Genomic DNA, 25,329 nt, shown 5'->3' with positions numbered 1-25,329 from the left:
AATTTTGATATCTAAAATGCTCTTATTAAAAAGTGTTGTTTTAATCTATTTCCTAAAAAAAGGAACAAAGGTTCATTATTTTATGGATTGTTTATAGTAGGAGCACACCTAACCTCAGTATTGTGAAGGCTATGCAGATCCTAATCACAGCATGTCAATGCTGCCAGGTTAGGTTTGCCCCAACTATAGTTGAAATCTAAAACAAAATTCTTTGTGAGGAAAAAAAAGATAATAAATATAGAAAAGAAAAATGTCCATTATTGCAAGTTCTTTATTCTGAAATTACTCTTTTGATGTCATTGTCTTTTGTTCCACTTGGTCATTTATTTATTATTTTTATAGGTGGAATAAAGTTGGTTTGGGCATTTTTTTGACTATGCTGGTATGCAGTTGGGCTATTACAGGTTATATCAGTCACATTTACAATGTTATGCCTTTGTTTGCTAATGTATCAGAAGCTAAAAACTATGCAGAATATTATCAAAGGTATGGAAAAAATTGTTTATGAACTTCTGATCATCTTTTCCTTTCTGGTATTACTTCCTCATCTATTATTATTTTTTGAATTCAACTTTTTCATCCATAATATTTTCCCTTTCCTTGATTTTTACAACTAAGTTATTTTAAAACAATTACAAAGAAAATTATTTATAAAAGTGCATACTGATGTCTGCTGATAAATATTTGCAAATTGAAAATCAAAGCGTCAAAAATTTTATGTTGCTGTATGAAAATTTTATGCAACAATTTACTTTGAAAACAAATCTTGAACTTGAAATTCTAAATTCAAAGTTAATTTCCATCAGTTTGAATCAAGGTTATTTGGTAGCCAGGAATATCTGGAGAAAAAAAGGATATACTCGTAAACAATTAAAAATGTATCTAAGGCATGAAAAGTTGGAATTTTTCAATAATTTAGTATGCTTTTGAACTGAGAAGGCTTAAAAAGAACTTTCCTAAACTTTCCTACCTTTGTCAACATAAACTACATTTATTCCAAATACACAAATATTAATGTTTATTTTTGAATGTATTGATCTAACACCTATCTAAAACTGATGCAAGCATTGTTAAAAACAATTATTTTTGAAATTCTGTACTAGAAATTTATGTAAGAAGTTTTTTTGTAAATTTTGCGACCAGTTGTACATACATTTTTTGTGTGTGTGTGTGTGTGTGTGTGTGTGTGTGTGTTTCTAGTGTGCTGGATTTTTTTTTTTAATATTCAAGTTTTTAAAATGTAAAACTGAGGCACTGAAAAGCAAAGGCATGTACCAGAATTTTTTTTAATTTTTGATTCAAACACCTGCAAAATTCAAACAGAGACTAAGCTTTCATTTTTAAAAAATTCTAGATTTTGCTGTATAGAAACTTACTTGTACCATCTCTTGACCTGAAACAGATGAGAGGTTCTCCTCCCTTTTGCACTGGTTATCTCAAATTCTTAATTCTAGCACAACCGCTTTGCTTCTAGATGTTTCAACTAGCTTTTTATATACATTTTTTTATTTATTTCTTGAATATTGATTGGTGTAATTTTCTCTGCGTATGTCAGGAATACATAAGCAAAGTGCTTCAAAGGATTCTTCGAGTACTATGGCTTAGATGGATTAAAACTGTTTGGTCGTGATTGAAAGTGCTATGCCGATCAATAACGTCCCTATAGTGTCTGGTATTTAAAACTGGCTATAGTGCAAGACCTTTTGCTCCATCACCTATGTCATAGCACAGCTCATAATTTTAATGAGCTTGTATCTATAACTAATGAAAGGGTTTAAAATTAATCAAACCATTTTATTAATTATAGGTACTGTTATTTTATTAAATACTAGCTGCATCGCCCGGCTTTGCACGGTCTACCTTTAAAATGAAAGTTATGTCACGTGACGCATGTTCAACAATCACGCTTCAATTAGAGAGAAAGAAAAACTATAAAATTTCCTGCCCAAACAATCATTCTGGAAAAAAAAAAAAAACGTCAAATCAAAAATTCCCGAATAAATTGAACACAACCCTCCGTAAATACAAAAATCCTAAAGAAAAAAAAAGAAAGAAGATAATTCGCTAAATAATAACCAAAATGGAAAATTTTTACCTGGAAACATAACAAAATTTTATTATTCATTGTGAAGAAAAAAAAAGTGACAACCTTCTGAATAGTTTTATTCATGTTAATTTAAAATGAGATCGCACAAGCAATAATTTTCCAGTTTGAAAATAGAGTTCCATTAAGCTTAATAATGCTTTTAAAATTTTTCCTGGTAATTTTGCAGCCTTTTTTTTTTTTTTTTTTTTTGAAATTCAGAGAAAGTGCATGTACTTCTATTGGTGTTTTTTGTAGACTTTCAAATGGGACCTGATTAAAAAGAATCAGATAATTATTTTGGGTAGAAAGTTCCATTTAATTAGTTTTGAGCCCTGAAATTAAAATTAGAACGGTTCGGGACTTTTTTGGCGTTCAAAAACTCTTCTATATTCCTTCTCGGGTCCCCAAGTACCTACCTCCCTGCCAAATTTGGTCGAGATCCGATGAAAACTGGATTTGTATAGGGAACATACATATTAGGGTAGAACGAAAAAAACAAAGTTTTTATTTTCGAATCGTAATAGTGCGGAAAAGTTGCGATTGATGAAGACTTACAAAACAAAACAAAAATTTTAAAAATCGGATAATATCTTCCGATCCCGCAACGAGCATGAATATTTGAAAAAAATGGAAAATTTCGTGTTTTCTTAGTGATTTCTCAAAAATTTTGTTTTAATGTTTCTTTTTAAGGCTCTAAGGCGGAAAAGTTACGATTGGTAAGGCCTTCAGAAATTAAAAAAAAATTGAAATTGAATAATATCTTTTGATCCAGAAACAAGCCTAAAAATCGAAAAAGTTGAGAATTTCAGGTTTTTTTTCCGAATTTTTAACATTTTTGGTTCAATGTACTTTTTCAGGCTACAGAATGGAGAAGTTACGTTTAGTGAAGACTTCAAAACAAAAACAAAAAAAATAATATCTTTGAAATAAAACAATATTTTCCGATCGCGCAACGAACCTACATGTTTGAAAAAATGTAAGCTTTAAACCCCTTTTTCAGCTTTTTTTTTAAATTTTAGTTTAACGATCCTCATAAGTTCGGTATGAAATACTAATGGAAGAACGTTTGTTTATAAAACAAATGTGATATTTTAGTATTAGCCTACATGTGAAATTGTCCGCATGGCCCTTTAATCCCGCGAGACTTATATTTGTTTATGCCGCTCAGTACAGTGCATGCATCTAATACGCCCCATTAGCGCCTCACGATCTTGAATTTATGAGCTTTTTAGTTGGCTTGTGTTTATAGGTATCTTACTTAAATGAATAAAGCAGTCGTGCTGGCATCAGTATTTCTCAATGTTTCTAATGTGCGTGTGAAGTCGAATTGCTCTGCTAAACGTGTTTCAAACATGAATCCATCTTTGCAGAAAAGAATTACGAGAAAGTCCTTTGAGTGCCCTATATTTGGCCACCCGAGAGATTTGCCAACAAATAAGCTCCCTACTTATGAAAATGTACTTCAAAGTTGCTTTCAAGAGAGATTTGAGTTAGTTAGGAAAGTCAATAACACGAAAGTGAGTTTTTCCATTGTTAAGGACATAGTGGCGCAAAACGTTTAAATGTATCTTTGATAAGGCCTCGATTCCTAGAGTTTCCCTGAAAAGAATTGCTCAGCTCATTGATATCTTCTACAAAAAATATCTCAATTTCATGAGATCTTACAACCGAGACAAGGATAAACCAAAGTTTAAAGAAAGGATTGATAAATTTAAAAGTGAAAGCAAGGAAACTCTTTGACGTCTCTGCGTGTAAGTGCGTAATGAATGTTATTTGCACTTGTAAAAAGACCCCAGACATTTGTGAATGTCCAATTTACATGAAACGTACGGTGAGATTCCATCTGGCCCAACCTGTCAAACACATCACCGGTGGCAGATGAGGATTAAGCTGAAAACTACGGCACTAAGTAGCGATCGTTACGGCGTATCTGATCGTGCAACTGCTGCCATAGCATCCAGTGTGCTTCAAGACGTTGGTTTAGTGATTGAAACAGATACTTCCAAAGATGTTGATTGACAAAAAATTAGGAGAGAAAAAAAAGATCTGCAAAGTGGCATTAAACAAGACTCCATTCGGGGTATTTTATTTTGCCGGAAGAAAAGATGATACTTTATATATAGATAAGATTGAATCAAAGCAATTTCGGTGAACAGTGAAAGAAGAGCATTATTCTATTATCAAAGAACCTGATTTCGTTTATATTGGCCACGTGTCTAAAAACTCTGGATCAGCCAAAGACATAGTGAATAGCATTGTTTCATATCTAAATGAACAAAGAACTTCACTGGATGATTTAGCCATCGTAGGTTGCGATGGTACTAAAATCAATACTGGGTGGAAAAGTGGCGCAATTCGTCAATTTGAAATTTATATTGGACGACCATTGCAATGGGCTATTTGTTTATTTACATTTCATTGAGTTGCCTTTTCGTCATCTTTTTCGTATTTGGATGGTGGAACAATTGGCCCAAATTCATTTTCTGGACCAATAGGAGAACAACTCAGAGGTTACGAAAAACTGCCAGTAATAGATTTTCAAGCAATTGACTGTACAATTCCAGATGTAAACAGAAAGTGCTTGAGCATGGATCAAAGATATCTTTTAGATATATCTCATGCAATAAAGGATGGCAATTGCCCAAATGATTTGTCAAATTGTGACCCAGGCCCACTCTCACATTCCAGATGGCTCAATTGTGCAAATAGAGTCCTTAGACTGTACGTAAGTGTATCGATCCCATCAGGTGAGTTAAAAGACATAGTGACTTTTATTTCGAGATGTTACATGCCGGTCTGGTTTGAAATGAAGAACAGCAAAAATTACACAGACGGTACCATTCATGTTTACAGAACAATTCAAACCTGTCGATACTTACCTGACAATCTAAAACAAGTTGTTTACCCTGTCATTGAAAGAAACTATTTCTTTGCGCATCCCGAAAACTTATTAATGGCAATGGTGATTGATGAAAGGAGGAACATAAGAGAACTAGCGTTTAAAAACGTCTTAAAAGCCAGGGAGTCTGTTTCTAAAGGCAAAAGCATTAGAAACTTTGTCATTCCATCTCTAAATTTCGAAGCAGAAGATTACACAGAGATTATTAATTGGAACACGACAAAGCTATCTTCTCCATCTTTTCTTCGAAAAGTTCCTAACAAAGACATTGAAAATCTTATTGCAACTGGCACTATACCCGACTGGGATATAAAACTATTCCTCTGCCATACGCAAGCTGTCGAAAGATGTGTGAAGCTAGTGCGGAGGCTTCACTCAAAGTGTGTGGATTTAAATCAAGAGATGGCTACATAAGAGCAACATTGAAATCTAGATCAATTATGCCCGAATTTTCCAAAAAATCTGATTATAAATTAGCTTCAACAAGTAACACTTAAAACAATGAGACTTGTATACTGGATTGTAAATTTGGTAAATATTTTATAACTTTCTATTATTTGAAAATGTTTCATTGTTGTAAAGAATGGTAGTTTTGCATGTTTAGAAGATACCTTAACAGTCAAGAAATAAATTAATATTTATGTGTAATATAGGGTTTTTCAAAAGGCTTTTCCCTCTAACACCGGGGAAAAAAAACAAGAAGAACAATTTTATTTTTAATCACTAAGAAGAGATGAAATTCTCCCTTTTTTTTTTACTTTTCATGCTTATTCCTGGATCAGAAGGTATTATTTGATTTCAATATGTTTTTTAAAATTTCTGAAGGCTTCAGCAATCGTAACTTTTCCGTCTAAGAGTATTAAAAAGAAACGTTGGAGCATAGTTTTTAAAAAATCGCTAAAAACACATGAAATTTTCCATTTTTTCAAATTTTTAGGCTTGTTGCGGGATTGGAAGATATTATCCAATTTTAAAAATTTTTGTTTTGTTTTGTAAGTCTTCACCAATCGCAACTTTTCTGCACTATTACAATTTCCACCCTAATACATATACACACATATAATACATATACATACATATATATACACACACACATATATATATACACACTTATAAATATATTCTTTGTTTTATTTATATAGATAAAGTAACCATTGGAAGTTTTGCTTTAAGGGTATACTGGCCTACATTAGAATTATTTTCACAAATAAGTTTGTCATTGCCCAAATTTTCCATTACTGTAAACCACTCAGAGCCAACTTTCTAAATAGGCAGAGTAGGCAACTGCTTGAAGCAACAAATTTTCATCAGCGTTGAATGTTACTTTTTTAAATAGGTAATTATATTCAATTAAAGTAAATGTCTCAGAATTCTTTGAAATTTTGTCCAAGCTTGCTATGCTGTTAAAACTAATATTTACATCAAGATTTAATTTTAATATTGAGATGACAGGTTTACACATTTTTTTCCTTATCATTTCAGCATGTTGCAATCATGGAACTTAATATACAGCAAGCCTTACTGTCGGGTAGCTCCTCATGTGATTGGAATTCTTTTAGCTGTTTTTATTTATAAAAAAGGCAAAGAAAAATATGTGATGCCCTGGGTAAGTATTTAACTCTTTTTTTTAAATGTTCATCAAGTGCGACTTAGAATTTTTTTTATGAAGAAACATAAAAATGTGATGCATCTGCGCCCACACCTGTTTTTAATGGTAGTAATCAGGGTGTCGACAGAACCAGGAAATCAAGGAAAAGTCAGGGAATTTTATCAATCGAGGAAATATCAAATTTTGAAAAAATACCAAAGATTTAGAGAAAATTGATTAATTCCATCAATGTATGGTTTAACTACTTTTTTTTTGGGTCTGATTTTGCAGTAGAAGATGTTTGTAAGTTATTTTAAAAGCCTCATTTTAGTCCAGGCCCTCTTCCTAAGGTTTCATCCGAGGGTTTTTTTTTTTTTTTTTTTTTGCGTGTGTGTGTGTGTGTGTGTGTGTAAGACAGCTGTCACCAAGTTTTGAAATTAAAAGTATCTTTAGATGTACCTTTATAGGCTTTGAAAGATTTTTTTTTAATACTGGTCTTCAAAATCGTTTCAATTTATTGACCAGCGGATTAGATTTGGTTTACCCCTTTTATGAAGTTTGTTATGGTTGCAAAGTATCTCTTATATTAAGAGAATAAATGCCCTTGCCCGCTAATGGTTAAGTTGTGATTAATTCCATTAGAATGTCCTTTATCAAAAAGATTTATACAAAATCTGACAAGCGTATTTTTATGTTGCTGCCTGATAAACCATCACAGAAAGAATTTTTTCACAATCTCTTTATTCCAGTGCAACAAAAAACTATATTTTTTATTTATTACTTTCTTCCCCATTTTTTATTTATTTATTACTTGGGATTTATTACTTTCTACATGCTAAAGGTGGATTTTTAATGTATCAATGTTTAATCGTAAGTACTTAAAAAAGGTTCTCATACTGCTGTCTCATTTTAAAAAAATTGTTGGTCGAAAAATAGCAATCTAGAAATCAGTGGCAGCCAAATAGAAGATGCGCCACAAGAAAAAATCCCATAGTTTAAAGCAGAAACCAAATAAATGCCATAGTTTGACTAGTTTCTGCACTAAAGCCAAAATGTTGCCCTCTTATTATAGATGTGCCATTTTGACATATTTTTGTGCTAAAATGTGTGTTTGTTTCCAAGGAAGTATGTGTCACCAATAACTCAATTTTGAAAAAAATGGTCACTTGACTGGTTTATGAAACTTTGATCTTTAGAACAGTTTATTGTTTAACAGGAAGCAAGTGTATTTTTGATATACTGATAGATAGGTGGCACTACAAATTGGGAAAGTATTTTATCATTTCACGTTGCTCCACATTCCCTTATTTAGTGATACCATACATTGTTTTATCTCTCAAATGTATTCTTACAATGTTTTTTAATGGTGGGTTTACCACATTATTTTTGAATACAGTAAACTCCTGATTATCCGTGGAATAGAGTAGATGGAAACTGAAGAAGCTAGTTCATGGATAAACTGTAAATTAGGTATTAAACAAGGGCGCCCATATGCAAAATTTTAAGGGGGGCTCAGATATTTTCCTCATGGTTTAGCAGGATATTTTCCCTATTTATGTAGGTTATAATTTCGTATATTAGTAAATTTTTGCTACACAGATTTTATTTTAATTATACACCGACTTTATGGAATTTTAAGGAAGAATAAAATTGCTCTTCCCTGTTCTCAGTATGCTCTCTCTCTCTACCTATTAAACTACAAAATCAGTTTACAGTTGAATCCTTAAAGATGCACACCAACCTAATTAGGCTCAAATTAAGAAGAAGCATTGAATAAATAAAGCTTCAACAACTATTTTTAGAAAAAGGTTGACTCATCTGTGAAGAGAAAAGTCAACTGGGAAAAGAATTACAGCAACCGTAATTTTAAGAGGAGTTATTTTCAACCATTTAGTAAAATTTCTAAAATTAAAGGCTAAAAAACACAATTTGAGGTCTTCTCTTTGGTTGGTCAAGAGGGTTAAGGTCATTTCTGAATTCGTTCTGATCTCTGGGAGGGGCTTAAGTCCCCCGCCTTAGCCTCCCCCGTGGGTGTCCCCCTGTGCATAAGTAGCGTTGATTTCAGTAAGTAGTATAGGTCTAAAATCAGTAAGTAGTGTAGATTTTAAGCAGTAAGTAATGTAGATCTAAGTATTAGGTTTCAACTCATCAGATTTCAGTGACCTTTGAAGATTTGATGTCATTGGAAGGGAGGGAAAAAAGAAATAGAAATATGTAAAAATAGATTTTGCACTTATTAAGTCAAAATGTGTGCATTTATCTTCATTGAGTTGATCATGGACAATTTTTTGCTTTTTTGAAAGTTCCACAGATAAGCCACCTGCGGATAATTAGGAGCTTACTGTAGAAATATTTATAGAAGGTTGTATAAAGACTGCTTATTTGGTGATGTCATTCTACATTTTCACTTTTTAATTAAACTCTTTTAGAAAATGTATATTGGAATGAAATGAAGCAAAAAGTACTGTCTGAAGTGAGCCAAACTAATAAAAAAAGCCATGGAATAAAATCTAAAGTTCAAAAAGGGAAAGAATCAGCCATAAAATTAATAAGTTAAAGCCAGTAAATTGTACTTTCCTTAAAACTGAAATAATCGGCTGAAAAAATAAAAGCCATAAGAAGTTCCTTTAAAATGTCAAGTAATTGAACAAGTGAATTCAACAATGCTAAATGCCCAATAAACTGTATAATAAACCCTCAGAAAAATATCAAATCATTAAAAAACATTAAAAGTTCCATTAAATGTAAATTTAAAGCATAAGAAGTAAACATGGCTATGACGTGAATGATATTCTCTGTTTTTGCAAAGTTTAAAAGTGAACAAGCCGCAGAGCCCTGTTCTACTTTCCAGAATCAGTATCACAAATGAAGCTGCACTGCTGAGCAAATGTAGTTGAAGGAAATCATTCTGCCCCAGCATGTGTCATTACCTGAGAAAGTTGCAATGATTGGTCTCAGGGGAACAGCTGACGGACATTGAAAAGCTTTAGAAGCCATATTGCCAATCCTTAATATGTATTCTGCATACATTTAAAGCAGGTTTTCAAGCTTTGTATACCTGCACCTCCCTTTTTTTCATTCAAAAATTGTTCTGCCCTCCTTCAATTTGAGTTATATTCTGCTATCCAGGTGTTACAATTTATATAATCATCTAGAAAACAAGAACATTTTCCATATAAGTTAGTTTTAGTCACCAAACATATTTATTATTATTATACTAGAAAATTGCCTACAAGGTATGACGGGTAATAATTTCTTCTACATTTGAACAAAGCAGTTGCCTGTTTGGTGATATTTTGATAGTTGACATTTTAATCTTAACTCTAGTGGATTAACTCTAAAGATAGGTTTAATTGTTGTTAATTGAATGCTTCAGTAGATAGCGTTAATTGTTGATCACTTTTTCGTTTCTTCATTCTCCTGAAATGAGTCTTACCAGTAAAACAGTTAAATTACTGGGTCCAGTTCAACCTTGTCAAAATAAAGCATTTCCCTGCATATCAAACATTACCAAAACATATTATCAAATTATCATGCCATGGTGTGAGTTTCAGTGTTGATGACATCAGCGTTACTTGATCAGTGAATTTGCTATTATATATATATGAGAATTATTAGTATTGATTCTATATTGTATAAATGGTACAAAATTATCAAAAAATATATATTTAAAATAAAAGATTAGTGAGACAATACAATATTAATGTGATGGGTGGGCTTGTTTTTAAGTAAAAATTTTCTCATACTGTGGTGCCCATTGAATATATATTGCTGTTCTTAGTAGATCAAATCTGAATGCCACATTGATGACTTTTTGCTCATTCTTCTGACATTTTTCTATTGTTGATTACAAAAGCTTGGTAACGGTTGCATGCCCCTCATCCCCACCCCCTACAGCTATCTCCCTTGGGAGGTACGCCCCATTGATTGGGAACCACTGATTTAAGGACTTATGAATCCATGCCTCTCACGCACACACAGAAAATTCTGCCTGCATTGTTAATTAGTCTGTAAAATTTGGCATTAAAATCTATTTTAAAAGCAGAGAAGTGTTTTTATCTTGTTGCTTTAAATGTGAAAGATTAGACGATAAAGTTCGTGAATGCATAACGAATATTATCAGTTTTTTAACCGCAATCTACATTTATTTGAATTGAATTGGTTTTAATTTTTCTTTCAATTTATTCAATTAGTGGATGCTGACTGTTGGTTGGTGTGTTGCTGTTTTTTGCTCTACAAGTGTTGTTTATGGCCTCTATCACATCAAATCAAATCAAGTTCTGTTTAATGTCTACAATACATTTGCAAGAAGCTCATTCTGCATAGGTGTATCTTGGGTGATCTATTGCTGTGTATCGAATCAAGGAGGTATTGAAATTATTTTATATGTGCTTTTCCAAACTCTGCTATTGTTTTAAATAAATTGCACTAATTTTTTTTTTGTGGAAGGTGTGGCGAGCCAGGCTCATCTAGTGTTTATGTAACTTTTAGCAAAAATATGAAATTTTAGTTCTTGAAGACAATTCCCAAAGGTTTAAGAAAGTTCTAGTAACTTAATTCATTGTTATTACAAACATTGAAAGTTATCCTGTTACCTAACCGGCGGACGAACTGTTCCCCAAAGTAAAAACTCCAACAGAATCGTGAGTTTGTTTACACATTGCGATGATGTGACGTCATTGTTACAGAGTTGAGTAACGTTTTGCTGAGTGCATGTGAACAGCTATTTTAAAAGGTTTCACAGTTAAAATATGAATGGTGGTGTGTTGTTTCACAGTGATAATTTATGCATGTGATTGGATAAATTTCACATTATCACGTGGTGGGATTGGGAAATGTATTTAAGTGAGTGCATCCAATCAATCAACAGGGTTCGTACGCTCCGGGAATTCCGGGAAAACCGGGAATTGTCAGGGAAAATGACACTGTCAAAAATGTCAGGGAAAAGTCAGGGAGTTTTAAAATTTTGTCCTCCAAAAATTTTTTTTCCATTTCTTTTCCCAAGGAATTAACTACCATGAGATCTAGTCTTCGTTTTTATTGTGATTTCACGAAAAAAATTGTAAATTTTTATCTAAACCGACGCTGGCACTTAAAAACTGCGATCGAGAAATGAACGTTTTTTTTTTTTTTTTTTTTTTTTTTCACAACGAAAAATGCGCCAAAAGATCGAAGATTTTCTTACATGGAGTCAGTGAGGGGAACGCATTTCTTTCTACTGCCTAAAGTTTTAGATGGGTTGCCACAACATTCTATTCGGTTCAGGATTCGTACGCTCCGGGAAAACTTGGAATTATCATGGAAAATGACATAGTCAAAAATGTCAGGGAATTTTCCAAATGTGTCCCCAAAATTTTTCTTTCCCCAATTTTTTCCCAGGGAATTTGGTTTTATGAGATCTAATCTTCATTTTTATCGATGTATTTAAAAAAAATTGTAACAATTTTAAAGCAATGAAAAAAGTGGCGACCCAAAAAATCTTCAGCAGCCGCCATTTTTGGCTCTCAGTAGTTCCCAAGGGAAAAAAAAATCAGGTGAACAGCAATTATGTACAAACTCAAAAGGAGAGAAGACAATTTACTGCTTCGGAAGCACAACCTGTAGATGGAAAGATCGATCGGGGAAAATAGTTTTTTTTTTTTTTTTTTTTGATCGGAAAATCATTTCAGCTACGTGTGAAACGTAGTCGCCATCTTTGGTCATTCACAAGATAGATGTAGATACGATCCTAAAATGCCTAAGTTTCTAAAAACAAAGCAGAATTGGATGTTTTCTTTAGTTGAAAACTGATGAAAATAACAAAAAATGGTCTACAAATTGTTTTTCTATTGTTATTTAAAATAATTTTCTTGAGAAATAAAAAATTTTGTTCTTAAAACTTAATCTTATCCTCACTGCCTCGGACGCAAATGTGATAAAAACTTTTCAATGAATTGTAGTTTCATGAAGATTAATTATTTTTTAATTGTCTTCATGCGACAAATTAAAAAAGTTATTTCTTATTTTTGGGCATAGCCGCCATATTTGGTCATTCCCAAGATGGAAGTACACAAGACTTTTTAAGTGCCTAAGTTCCCGAAAACGGCATTGGATGTTAATTGCAATGCAAACTATTGAAAACAACACAAATTGTGCCTTTTTTTTCCGGATAATTTGTAATTATTTTCTGGAAAAATGCAAAATTTAATCTTTATAACATTTTTTTTGTTTTAATTGATTTAGAATCTTATGTGCTAAATACTGACTATTTTGCTTTTATTGTATCCTTTTAAGGATTATTAATTATTTATTACTACTTTTATACTGCAAATCCAAAAATCTACATATTATTTTAAATTTTTCTCTTTGTCGCCATATTTGATCGTTTGCACAATGGAAATAGACTTAAACTTCCAGAAACAGAATTGGATGTTTATATCAATGAGTAACATTGAAAATAACATTAAAATGTGCAAAAAGTTGTGAATTTTTGAAAATTAACTAATACTTTCTGGAAAAGAAAATTTGAAATTTTAATGTAAGCATCCTTTAATATGTGAAGAAAAAAAAAGATTATTGGCATTGGCCTATGATCGGCGGATGTTGATTTTTGTTACTATGCATTACATGGTATGCCAATTGATGCAACAAGTTAACCATATTTATACTAAAATTTAGCTTTGCATTTTGCTCAATATGTTTTGTGTAACCTACTTATAAGAAAATAAAAAGTATTGTAAACCAAAAGCGGATGCTAAAAGGTTGCTGCAGGACTACAGCAAAACGCTATAATATTACGCGTGACATCAAAAAGACCCTAAAATAAGTTGAAAGTACTCTGTTTTCAACAAATAGTAAACAAATTAAAACAATTTTGAACAAAATGTTTAAAAAAAACTTAAAATTTTGACAGAGAAAACAAAGGAAAAAAATCTAAGTTTTTTTTTTAAATCTAAGGGGAGAAGTTTCAGTTCTTCTGCATTGCTACTTTAAACAATTTTAATTATTTTGAAAATATTACTATTTAAACTTAAATTTTTAATGAAGCGAGTAACCTGGAATTTTCTAAAAAACAACCTGGAAAACCTGGAAAAGTCGGGGAACTTTTTTTAACCAAAAGTGTATGAACCCTGATCAATCTCTTACTCTTTATCTTATCAGTTTTGATGTCGCCGTAACTGCAGTTCGGTGTGTTGCTGCGAGCTCCAGTTTCTCAGTTCCACGTTATCGAGTGGACTTCATTTTTAGAAAAATGTAGGAAATAAGTTCCTTGTGCCGGGTTAAAAGAGCGGGCAGGTTCCATTGGTCAACTTGAGACATTTTGGTGGTGAAGGAAATGAAAGAGTGAAAGATTAGAGTTTCTTTCACGGAAGTTGATGTTGTTGGATATACGCTTCACAAGACTCACGAAGGTTCACGCTGGATTGGATTAAAAGGTGTCCTGGAGTCTGGCTGGACTGGATGTCCGAGTTTAAGAGTTCTTCACCGGATGTGGCGGTTCTTGGTGTCCAAGAGGTCAAGTCTATGGGAGGTCCAGCATGGCGGCTGGCCGCAAGTGGTACGGGCTGCAATCAACTTTTACGTAGGATCCTATGGAAGGATCAGGCCTTCACGTTTTGATATTCCAAGTTTTAAGGAGTGAATATCCTGAGTGGTATGAACTTTCATCTTAAGTTTTATCAGGACTATTCTATTTTTAGACATTGGACTCAAGGTGAACTAGCGTTGACTAGTCCGTTAAGTTTTGGAATTGAACAATGCTGTATTATGAAATGTGTTCCTATAAATGTTCTTGTGGGGGGTTTATTTTTCAGTCAAAATGTTTGTGGGTTTAAAAGTAGCTTATTTACCCTTGTTGATATTACAAGTTTTAAGATATATTTATTGTTATTAAATAAAATTGTTTTTGACTGTTAAATGTGTTTTTAATTCCATTTTTCCCCCCAAGCAGATCACTCCACAATTTTCTTTGGGCTTCAACAACCCGTTTTAGTTCCTCGAACTTCGGGTATTTCATTCACGGTAGCATATGAGTCCAACATTAACTTCCAGGTTGTGCAGATCTTATCCACGTGGCGGCGAATGAGTTAGGTGACCGTGTTTTTCCTATTTCACTCCGAGGAATTACGAAACGGAATTAATGATGCAATTGAAGGAAATTACCAAAGCTATGTATTTCATACTTATGGCACAAATATAGTGCAAGGAATCACTGCTCTTCAATACTTCTGATGATCAACATCTTGTAAATAAAAGTCTTATTTTTGATAATTATGGAGTCAGATTTCTTATCAAGAACATCAATTCCGTTCTTAACAACAAAGAGGTAGAACTACGATAACTGAATTTGAAGAGCTTGTTTGTAATTTATTAGCGTTTGTAATTATGATTTGTATGAGTATTATAAATTTTCAAATGAGGGGACATTTCATGAATTCAGATGTTTGATTTTTTTTTTTTTTTAATTCACTGCAAATTTTTCTTCATACTTTGTCTGGTCATGCACTTACTAGTACATCTATTCTGTACAGGTAAATGAAAAATTTCAAAATTCATTTATTTGCTGTTCTAAAATTGTTTTCTTTTTGATAGGTTTTGTCAATCGAATTTTATCTAGCAAGCTGTGGATTCCTCTGAGTCGCTTAACATTTTGTGCATATTTGTATCATCCTTTAATAATGAGTTGGTACTTTCAGTCTCAGAAAGTACCTTTTTATTTTACACATTCCAATATGGTAAGATTACAGTTTTTGTATTCAAATTCTTATTACATTTCATGTGTTAAATGCATGAAATAACACTCTTAATTCTTAATAATCTTTATATCCAAAACTTTTATCACTTCTGGTTTTATATAAATGCATTGTGTATTTGAGTAAAAAAAAAATTCTACAGGGAGCAGGATTTTCCTTTTGTATTTGCAATTCGGATTTAAATTTAATTTTTTTTTTTTTTTAGGTGAAGCGGAATGATTTTTTTATGTAAATTATGTTGCGTACTTGAGTTAAATTATTCTTTCTACTGGGGTTAGGATTTTCCATTTGTTCTAGATATACTGTGTTTTTTTAATACGTTCTTTTCCTTTGAAGGAAAAGGGAGACAGCAATGTTTTTGGTTTAAAAGTTTTAGTTAAAGAGATCGAATCGCTAATTGATTGGAGTTCGGTTTGCTCACTAATCAGCTAGGTTTCGGTAACTTGGTTGCTTGGCGAGATAGGCGATAAGCAATAGCGTTGGTGAATTATTTGATATTTTAAAGCAACTGTTAATGTAATTGACTACTTTTTGTTTCTTTTTAGTAATATTTTAAATTGCAAATATCTTTTACTTATTTTTTTTTTTAATTGTGTGTACAGGAAGGGGGATTTTCATGTACTTAAGGGAAATCCTTTAAATTCTTAGCATGGGCGTTGCCATGTCAGTACAGCTGTTGACAAATATTTCAATTTCTTGCTAAGTTTTATTCACAGTTTTATTATGTACTTAACATTTTTTTTTTTAAATTTTCCCCACAGGTTGTTTGTTACCTGGCCTTTTTAATGATGTCATATGGAATTGCATTTGTTATCAGTATAACATTTGAAGCCCCACTCATTAATATTGAAAAGCTCATCACTAAAAGAGAAAGACGATAGTTTTCTCTGAAAAAAAGATCTTTATATGTTTTAATTTTAGCTTTTAAACAGATGTTACAAGTTTTTACTTTGAATTTTTGTTCTACCCAAATTTTAATACATTGTCTTGAAATAATTTGTTTACTGTTCATATTTTTCATACATTAAAAATTTCCAATTTTTAGATGTTATGCTGCAAGCTTCATGAACAACCTTTACATGTACTATTTTCAGTAACATTTATGTTTGTAAGTCTTGTTCGTTAATAAATTATAATAAAGATAACAAAACAATTTGTGGTTGATCTCTTTCATAAGTTTAAATAATGTAGAAATATAGGCATACTATTCAAATAGGCAGCTTTTTCATGTTTTTAATCACTTTAACATGTTAGACTTAGAAAGCAGTTTTTGATAATTTAAAATCTCTTATCATTTCATTGAGTTGAAATTTACATGAAAAAAAGTGAAGCATATGAATTTCCTGATTCTTTTAAATTTTTATTCACTGAAATAAAATAGCTAAGCATGATGATGCTGTCTACCAAACTTTAAGTATGAAATCCTTCCTTATTCATAGACTTCCATAGTCAGAGTAATTTTTTACAAAGTAACTTTGTATAATATTGTGTATAATTATCTGTTTATTTTTTGTAAAACATCATCAAAACTATATTATTTTTTTCAAATTTTTTATAGACATTTTGAGAGCAAATTATTGCTGTAAATAGCAGAATTCGTTTCCCTGATCAAGATAGTTCACGTTTCAGTATTTCCTAGTAAATTTAAGTTTACAAGATTGTTACAATGCCCTTTAATTACAGAGCAAGTAATTCAAGTGACCAGTTTTTTAATCAAATATCTGACTGATAGAATAGGATAAAGGTGGGGAGCCTTTCTACGACTAGAGACCTCATTTAAATTGGGCAATGATAAGGGAGGCAGCATATGTTGATAAACCTGCAAGTGTGACTTTTATGTAATTGTTTACATTTTGCAGTTTTGTTTCTTTATTGCATTGTACTCATTGAAATAATAGGAAAAAAAACATTAAATGGCTTATTCACTATTTAACAGAAGATTAAAATAATATTTACAAAACGATATTTCATGCGAAGTAATTTAGTGATAATGAGGTCCAACTGTCCTTGGCATCTGGACTTAGTAGGTAACTAAGGACTAAGTAGATAACTGCCGCCAGTTTGACACAGACATATGTCTTATGTTGAACATCCTGATACGCAAGTGCTTTAAAATTAATTTTCAAATTGAGGCAATCCGCATATTAAAATATTAATAAGAGACTTTTATAAAGGCCACGCAAGAAACTCATGGGGCTTCATATAATCTTGGGGCCATACGTTCCCTGCCTCTGGGTATAGGACTTAACAATCTGATATTGTCATATCTGTCTTTTTTACATATTGTAGCCATCAAATCCCCAATGTTTAGAGCAGAGGTTTCCAAACTTCAGACCTCCGTGAACCCCCCTCCGGAAAAATTACGAACTTCGCGCCACCCCCTCCCCGACGCGTGCAAAAAAAATTTATTAAGTACACAGTTAAATCTATTTTTTTAGTATATTTTTACACTTTTGTTCCCTTTAATTTGTTTATTTATTGTTCTGTATATTTTTCAGAGCTCATGTCTGGTTTTCATTTCTTACATTATTACTTTGAGTTATGGAAGTAAAATTCTATTTGAAATTCTATTAGGAATAAAAATGTTATCACCGAATTTCTACAACACGTTTACTAATAAAAATTAACTTTTGAAGTTAGTGAACAAAAAACTGTTAGCCTAGTTTAAGTGTGTTAATTTTTTATATGAGTTGTCTTTTTATGTCATATTAAGATTTTAGTTATGAACTATGGTTCGGGCAAACCTACCTAGGAAGCATCGTAATGCTGTGATTAGGATCTATTTAGATTTCACAATGCTGCCTGCTTAAGTTTGCCTCAATTATAGGGAGCCACCGCCCTCTGCTAGCTATTGGTCACAAGTCCTCGGAAACTGCAAGCAGTTTCATTCATTGCAAGCAATGCATTATTAATGCTTTAAATGTAATTATAATTCTAAAAAAAAGTATGCTTACCTTTAATACAGAAACATCAACTAATTCTACTTGCACCAGTGCTACAACCTTGCTCACCATTCTTATTCATCAGTTCACCACATACAAAGTACATCAATGGAGTACGAAGTATGCTAATAATAACAATGTATTCTGAGCATTAAATATTTTAGGCCTTGACGATTTGGACAGAAGGAGAGGATGATTGCCAAAATTGGATGACTATATGAAAATCTCAATCGTCAAACATTTACTTTCACTTCAAATAATTTTGCAGAATAATCGCAAGAATATTATGCAGCAAATTAATAAAACAGTGGTACTTTATAATTATTAAAATCGACTGCAAATTATTTCAGCCATTGCTTGAAATTTTGAATGTTGACTATTTCATTTAGTCTCGAAAATTTTTTAGCAAAAGTTTTATTTGAAATATAATATCCCAGCTGTAAAAATGTGCCTCAATGTTTGCATTTTACTTAATATAGTTTTGTAACCATATGAGCTTCGTCATGTACACACAATTAATTAATGTGCAGTGTGTTTACTTCCGAGGGCAGGGGGAGAGGGGCTGCGTTTTGCATGTGCTTAAGCAAGAACTTTTTTTATTCCTCATAAATATACTTTCTTTTTGAATTAAAATATTGTTACTCTTACTTCAATCTCAATTATATTTACGTTTTAGCTGGATAGCACCACAGACCCCCTGGCATGGACTCATGGACCCCTGGGGTCCGTGGACCACAGTTTGGGAAACTGATTTAGATGATATCCAAAAATTCTTTTGAAAAACCTACATATTTATCTTTACATTGTTTAATCTATTTGCACAAATATGGCATTTTTATCCATGTATTTGCCCTTTATTCCTGATGAAACTTCAAATTTTTTATTTTAATTTTCATATATTTGAGTATAAATAACCATTCCCAACAGTTGGGGAGTACAGAATATCGCTATATACAGTCAAACCTTATTATCGCCACACTCTGGATGTCATTTCACTTTTACAAAATCCTAAACTTATGCCATATAATCTTAATGTTTTTGACAGTTTATTGACAACATACATTTCGAGTTCGTGTACTTGGTCACACAGGACCCGTTTATGAACTCACATCCAATATGACAGATGGCACAATACAGGGATAAAGTGTAGGACAGAATTAACAGCACAGAGAAGGAAGTTACAACCAGGGCAACGGGCGGGAATTGAACCCACCACCTCGGGATTACTACAATAACGCGCCAACCAACTGCGCTACCGAGGCCCCATCTTAATGTTAAGAGGCACCAGAATTTACGAGTGTTTAGGGTGAAACTCCGGTTACGACAATGCTCAGACAGAATAGAATTTTTCTTTGTAATTGAAATGTTTTCACTAAAATAATGAAAACATCTGGAAACGTTTTTTGTAGGAATTTCTGACTCTGTAAAGAGAAAAGACTTGATTTATTACAGACCGCGCATCCCACCGAAAGAATGATGGGAGGCGAGTAGATAAGTTCTGAAAGCTACAGATTTCAGACTTTGTCAAGAGGGAGAGGTACAGTAGAAAGGAATGCTAAGTACAGATTTTAGTATTGGAGTAGGGAAGCAGCAGGAGAAGAGAAAGACCATAGCTACCTTAAACTCTAGATGATCACTGCAAGCTTCTCCTATGAAAGACAAAGTGCCGATTTACACGATTCCCGCTTTCGGACATGTGACGTCATTTTGAGCTCGAAAACCAGTTTTCGCGCCTCCAAAACCTGACTGACTTCGTCGGGAATGGGTTGTGGATCGTCCACAACTCCAAGTCAGAAAAGCGAAGTCCGACGTGCAATGATTGGCTATTGATGTCACATGCTTTCGTTTCTATGGTAACAATAAACCTTCTAAAATCAGGGAAAAGGTAGCCATCTTTGTGTCTACGGTAATGATTTTGATAAAGTGAATTTCAAAGTGTAACTTCGAAATTGAACAAAGCTACGTAAATCATTGATAATCGCGCGAAATGAATGAGCCTCTTTTTTATGAAGGACCATCATGCACTGGAAAAAAAAACGATTTTAAACATGCTAGGACCTGCAGCGTAGCATCTGTACGAATTAGCTGGGTAATTCTTATCGGCAGGATCATTTCTGTATATTCTGTCATAAGAATTATCTTGCTGGCAAAAAGAAGATATTATAATTTTATTCTTGCTTATGGAGGCAATGAGAAGATTTACTAGATTTTCAATGTTACACCTGAAACCTTTTCAAGTAAGAACCATTGTTATTGTTTATCATACAAATACTTTGTGATATTACATAGATTATTATGTAATAAAAATAATGACATTGTTTTCATTAGTAGCTAGAAGTGTTTAATTAATGTTTTACGCAATATTGTAATAGCTTCATTTCATAACAAATGAAGAAATCTTTAAATAATTATCAATCAAATGTTGTAAAGTCACTTTTTTCATAGGAACTTCCAAGTAGGTACATATTCTCAATTATGGGACCGCTTATAGTGCAATGGATTCTTTTAAATTTACTGTGTTTTATTCTAGGGCATAATTGTTCGTAACTTATTATGGGACATAATACTATGTGTACTAGTTATTGTAAAAAAAATATTCACGACAAATTGTTATGTGCTGAATCAGTTCATGATTTGGCTGGGCTGAAGCTCTGTTCCAACTCCTATTTTTAATCAACAATAGGGAAGTTTTCGATTTTTCAATTTTATTTTTATATGATAGAGTAACATGTATGAACATCATAGGTGAAAAAATTTTTGCGATACGATAAGTAGTTTTTTTTAAATTAATTTTTAAAGTTCAAGCGCCTGTGACGTCAGATGGCATAGGAAGTGACGTTATGCGCCTTCCGGTAGGGCAGAAGCCGAAGGTCACGCATTCGACTTCGAAGACGAAACGTAAAAGGCTATCTCCTCGCATTTAACTCCTCGCGTTTCTGGAACATTAAATCTCTCATCCTCTCGGAAATATTCGAATATCCTCATTGATGTTACATGAGGAAGATTATTTAGATTGTGCTTTAACGAATCCGGTCTCCATAGTGTGTTCAAAAGGATTATTGAATTTCTAAAAAATATAAATATCAGCGCGCTCAAAATATTCCTAGCGAAAACAAGGGATCTTCGGCGGAAGGCTGCCCGTTCGCGCCCTGTGACGTAGGCTAGTGACGTTTCAGAAGCGCGCACTTTTGCGCGTGGATTTTTAAAAATTCATTAAAAATCAACCACATTGTTTTAAAATTCGGCGATGATGAATTTTTTAGTTTCGAGGGTCAATTAACAATATCCAATAGCCAAAATATGAACATTTAATAGGTTGCAACTTCCCTATTGTACTAAATGTTGAAACAACAACAAATTTTGGCAAAATATTCAGTATTCAGCTGAAGATAAGGACAGAATTTTAACTTATGTTCGGTATTCAGTGCATCCCTAGTTTTTGGTTTATGCGGTCTTTTAAAAAAAATTCGAGTTTACGGAAAAAACACACACAGGTATAAATTTTACATTTAACGATAATGATAAAAATAAATACAATGTGTACAAGTTAATTACAACTTTTTTCTTTATTAATTTCCTGATAAATATTTTCCGTGAGCATTCAATAGGAGTTGAAAAGAAAGTTATTATTCATTAGTTGGCTACATAATAAGAATATTAAATGCAAAAATTTTGTTCGATATCTTTCTTTCCAAAGTTGCATCAACATTGGAAAAGGATAGGCATTACTTGCGAGCGTCAAACTATAGTGAAAGGTGGGTGGACGAAAGGAAATCAATCTCAATGCATGTTACGCATGTTCATTTTAAGCTATATTTATCTGATATTTTTCTGTTTATATACAGGAGGGGGTATCTTCAAGGGGTTTTTTTTCCTTGCCATCATTGAATAAAAAATGACCATAAACATCTTTCATCTGACTAAAATTTTAATGTTTAAAATAGTTTCCTCTCACAATTAAACCTCTGGTTTTGCTAATCAACTTTAGGTGAGGATAAAATATTTATCTTCGTGTTTGTTGTTTCTATATTCAATTCCTTTTGTGCTTGCAAGTAGCGAGAGTCAAAAAAAAAAATAATAATAATAATTTGAATTTTGACATCTTGAATTCAAATTATGTTTTTCGCAATCACGAGTGTGTATGTAGGGGTGTGTGTTTGTGTCCAGGCATGAATGTGGGTATATGTGTGTATGTATGCATGTGTGTATATGTCTGTGTGCAGGCATGAGTGTATTGGTGTGGGTATGTATGTATGTCTGTCTGTGTGTGGTGTCTGTGTGCAGGCATGAGTGTGTGGGTATTTGTGTGCATGTAGTTGTGTATGTATGTGCGTGTGTGTAGGACATGGATGCAACCTGGAGACGGTTTTGGCTAGGGGAGCAGCATCATGAAGAGCCGGTCGACGGTGATGCTGCAGAGGGTGCTGGTGGGAAAATAAAATCATAGGACATCAAAACAGTCAAATGAAAGCAATAAGCAATCATGATTGCTCAAAAAAAAAACGTAAAGATACACTTCTGAACATTTCTATGGTGCAGACTGCGTCATGATCCCCCCATTAACTTCCCATCCATAGTCACTTCTTTGACCACCAGATAAGGCGGTTGGTAAAACTAGCATTTGTAAAACCCCCAACTGGATTTTTAAAGGAGCACCTGGATTTTTTCAGGTAACTTTTAAATTTTGGTTTCTTTCAAAATTTAAACTGATTATTTTTCAATTAAATCATGGAAAAAGTTAAATAAACAATAAAAGTAAAATCTATATATCTAAACAAAATATGATGTATGTAGTTTATACAAATCCACATTTAAGGCCAGATTTTTGCCAAATTTGTCACAAAGGTCCTTTGATATTTGAGAATTTACATGAGGAGTTTCACCCCACGGTGCACAACCATGAGAGGGGGGGGGGGGTTCCTTACACAAAAACAGTTTATCAAATCTTGTGCAGAGGCAGTGGCGTAGCTACATTTTCTGCCGCCCGGGACAATTCCTCAATTTGCCGCCCTTTGGTTGAGAAACAGTCAAAAGTATTTAAAGGAAAAATAAGAACTTAATTACGAAGAAAAATAAAGAATCTGCTCTATTCAGAAAAAATTTCTAAATTAGCCCTAAGAATGCATTTTAACCTTTTGGTGACACCAGGCAGGAGCTTAGAGGCCGGCGCTCTGCACAGGAAATTTTCCTAATTTAAAGATCTAGGTATGCAATTTTATGGTTTCTTTGGTCCTTTCAAAGGGGGTAATGACATCCTTTTGGATCCGTGCTGGGGTGCCTGCCTTAATGTTGAAAAACTCGGAAATTGCCGCTTTCCTAGATCCAATACTGCCATATTACAGAATTTGGATGGTTTTCTTTTTCACTGATACAGGGTGATAAGATTAATGAGCCCTATAAGTTCGATTAACCATACTGATTCATGAGAAGGAAAAGTTGTGTATTGAAAATCATTACTTTCCATGTGAATGTGAAAGGTTTACTTAGACATCAATTCACTAATTAAAAACCTTCTGCTTAAATGAATGTCTCAGTTTGAAACTCGCTGTTTATAGGAATTTTACTGATATAAAGCAGTAAGATTAGTCGCAGTTATTATTTGAGTTGTGAGTAAGTACTTTTATAAGATAAACATAAAATTAATTCTGGTTTGAATAAAAGTTTTGTAATAAGTGACCAATTAAAGCAATTTCTGAAACAGATAATGCTACCCCAAAGATAAGCAATTAATTGTCCAGACCTCTCTTTTCTTACTCTTGTTGTAACTTTCCTCAAAAAAATAGTTTTTTTTTTTTTTTTTTAATAAGGTAGTTTCCGAGTAACTTTCTTAAAATCAAGTGCTAGTTTCATATTTTAACGAAAAGTTTTTTTTTTTTTTTTTTTTTTTTGCCTCCAGTAATTGGTCAGAAGCATGATTTCTCTATTAGCAAATGTTGAACTTTTTTCACATCAAGAGCATGAAATTGCCACTCCCCAGCAAAATGCTGCCCGGGGCGGACCAACCCCTCCGTCCCACCTTAGTTACGCCACTATGCAGAGGTCATGCAATGCTTAGGAATACACATAGGAGGGTATTCATCTACCTAATGGGGGCGAATGCCCCATAAGGAGTTTTCCTTATACAGCTCCATAACTTACAACAGATCTTTGCAAAATTTGGCGTCTTTTTGCGATTTTTAATTTGTGGTAATTCCTCTGCTTCCTGTTATCATACATAAAAAATAGTTTGCTCATATGTATATTATTTAGATGTGTGTAACATTTTCTGTCTGGCCACGGATTGTATGGAAAGACAAACATCCGTTTTACAGCCGGAAATGGACAAATCTATTATTTTTTATCGATGCCAGCTTTTGCAGAAGCACAGTCTCATTCAAATGAGTGGAATACGGGCAAAAAATTTTTACTTTTCCCCCTTATTCACATAGATTCGTCTTATCTGGACGTATAAAAATTCCATGCAATCCATGGTTGGACAGTATGTACTTCGGACAATAATTTAGGTTAACTTTTTAGTTCTGAAAAGTAATGACTTGACCATAATTATTCAATTCCCCTCCCCCTCTCTTTATTTCTTTTACTATTTGTGTATTAAAAAAAAACTTTGGAAGGATATTTGTTTTGGATATTAAATTTAATGCCTCTTGTAACAGTTCCGTATAGCCATTTCCCATTTTTCAAAAAAGTACTTATCAGACTAAAGTAAGCAATAATTATTTCAATCAAATTCCAAGACATTTTTTTTTTTTAAATTGTTGGGAGAAATGCTTTGATTAACTGAAAATGGCCATCTTTTTTTTTAACAACAGCTCAATGCAAGGTTTCCAAGAGAAAAAGCTATAATTCAAAAATCAATTCCGATCACCCCTCCCTTACATCCACCCTTACTCGAAACAACTTCGAGATGAAGAGATAACTAACTCCTGCTCAAAGGTAAAAACGTACACTGTGTTCAAAATGAAATATATATGCATTGCCTTCCTTTTGATACATCAAATAAATGCCAAACGTATTTTTTCAATACTGCATTTGTCTATAAATCCTCACCCCAGGAGTTAACTAGAATTTTCTCGAACATTAAT

General features: G+C 32.9%; 1 protein-coding gene across 3 annotated transcripts in view; it reads left to right on the top strand.

The window, feature by feature from the left end:
* LOC129227622 (nose resistant to fluoxetine protein 6-like) overlaps window positions 1–16,443 on the top strand; it is a 47,390-nt gene extending 30,947 nt beyond the window's left edge. For all 3 annotated transcript variants that reach the window (XM_054862211.1, XM_054862212.1, XM_054862213.1), the window contains 5 exons: window positions 343–486; window positions 6,468–6,591; window positions 10,767–10,941; window positions 15,145–15,287; window positions 16,067–16,443. In XM_054862211.1, coding sequence (XP_054718186.1) covers window positions 343–486; window positions 6,468–6,591; window positions 10,767–10,941; window positions 15,145–15,287; window positions 16,067–16,186 — 706 coding nt within the window. In that variant the 3' untranslated portion in view covers window positions 16,187–16,443. The remainder of the gene's footprint in view (window positions 1–342; window positions 487–6,467; window positions 6,592–10,766; window positions 10,942–15,144; window positions 15,288–16,066) is intronic.
* Window positions 16,444–25,329: the final 8,886 nt, after the last annotated feature.

This window comes from Uloborus diversus, chromosome 8 (genome assembly GCF_026930045.1).
Source record: "Uloborus diversus isolate 005 chromosome 8, Udiv.v.3.1, whole genome shotgun sequence".
Lineage (NCBI taxonomy): Eukaryota > Metazoa > Arthropoda > Arachnida > Araneae > Uloboridae > Uloborus > Uloborus diversus.
The sequence above is the reverse complement of the archived record's forward strand: the minus strand, read 5'-3'. Positions and strand labels throughout refer to the sequence as shown.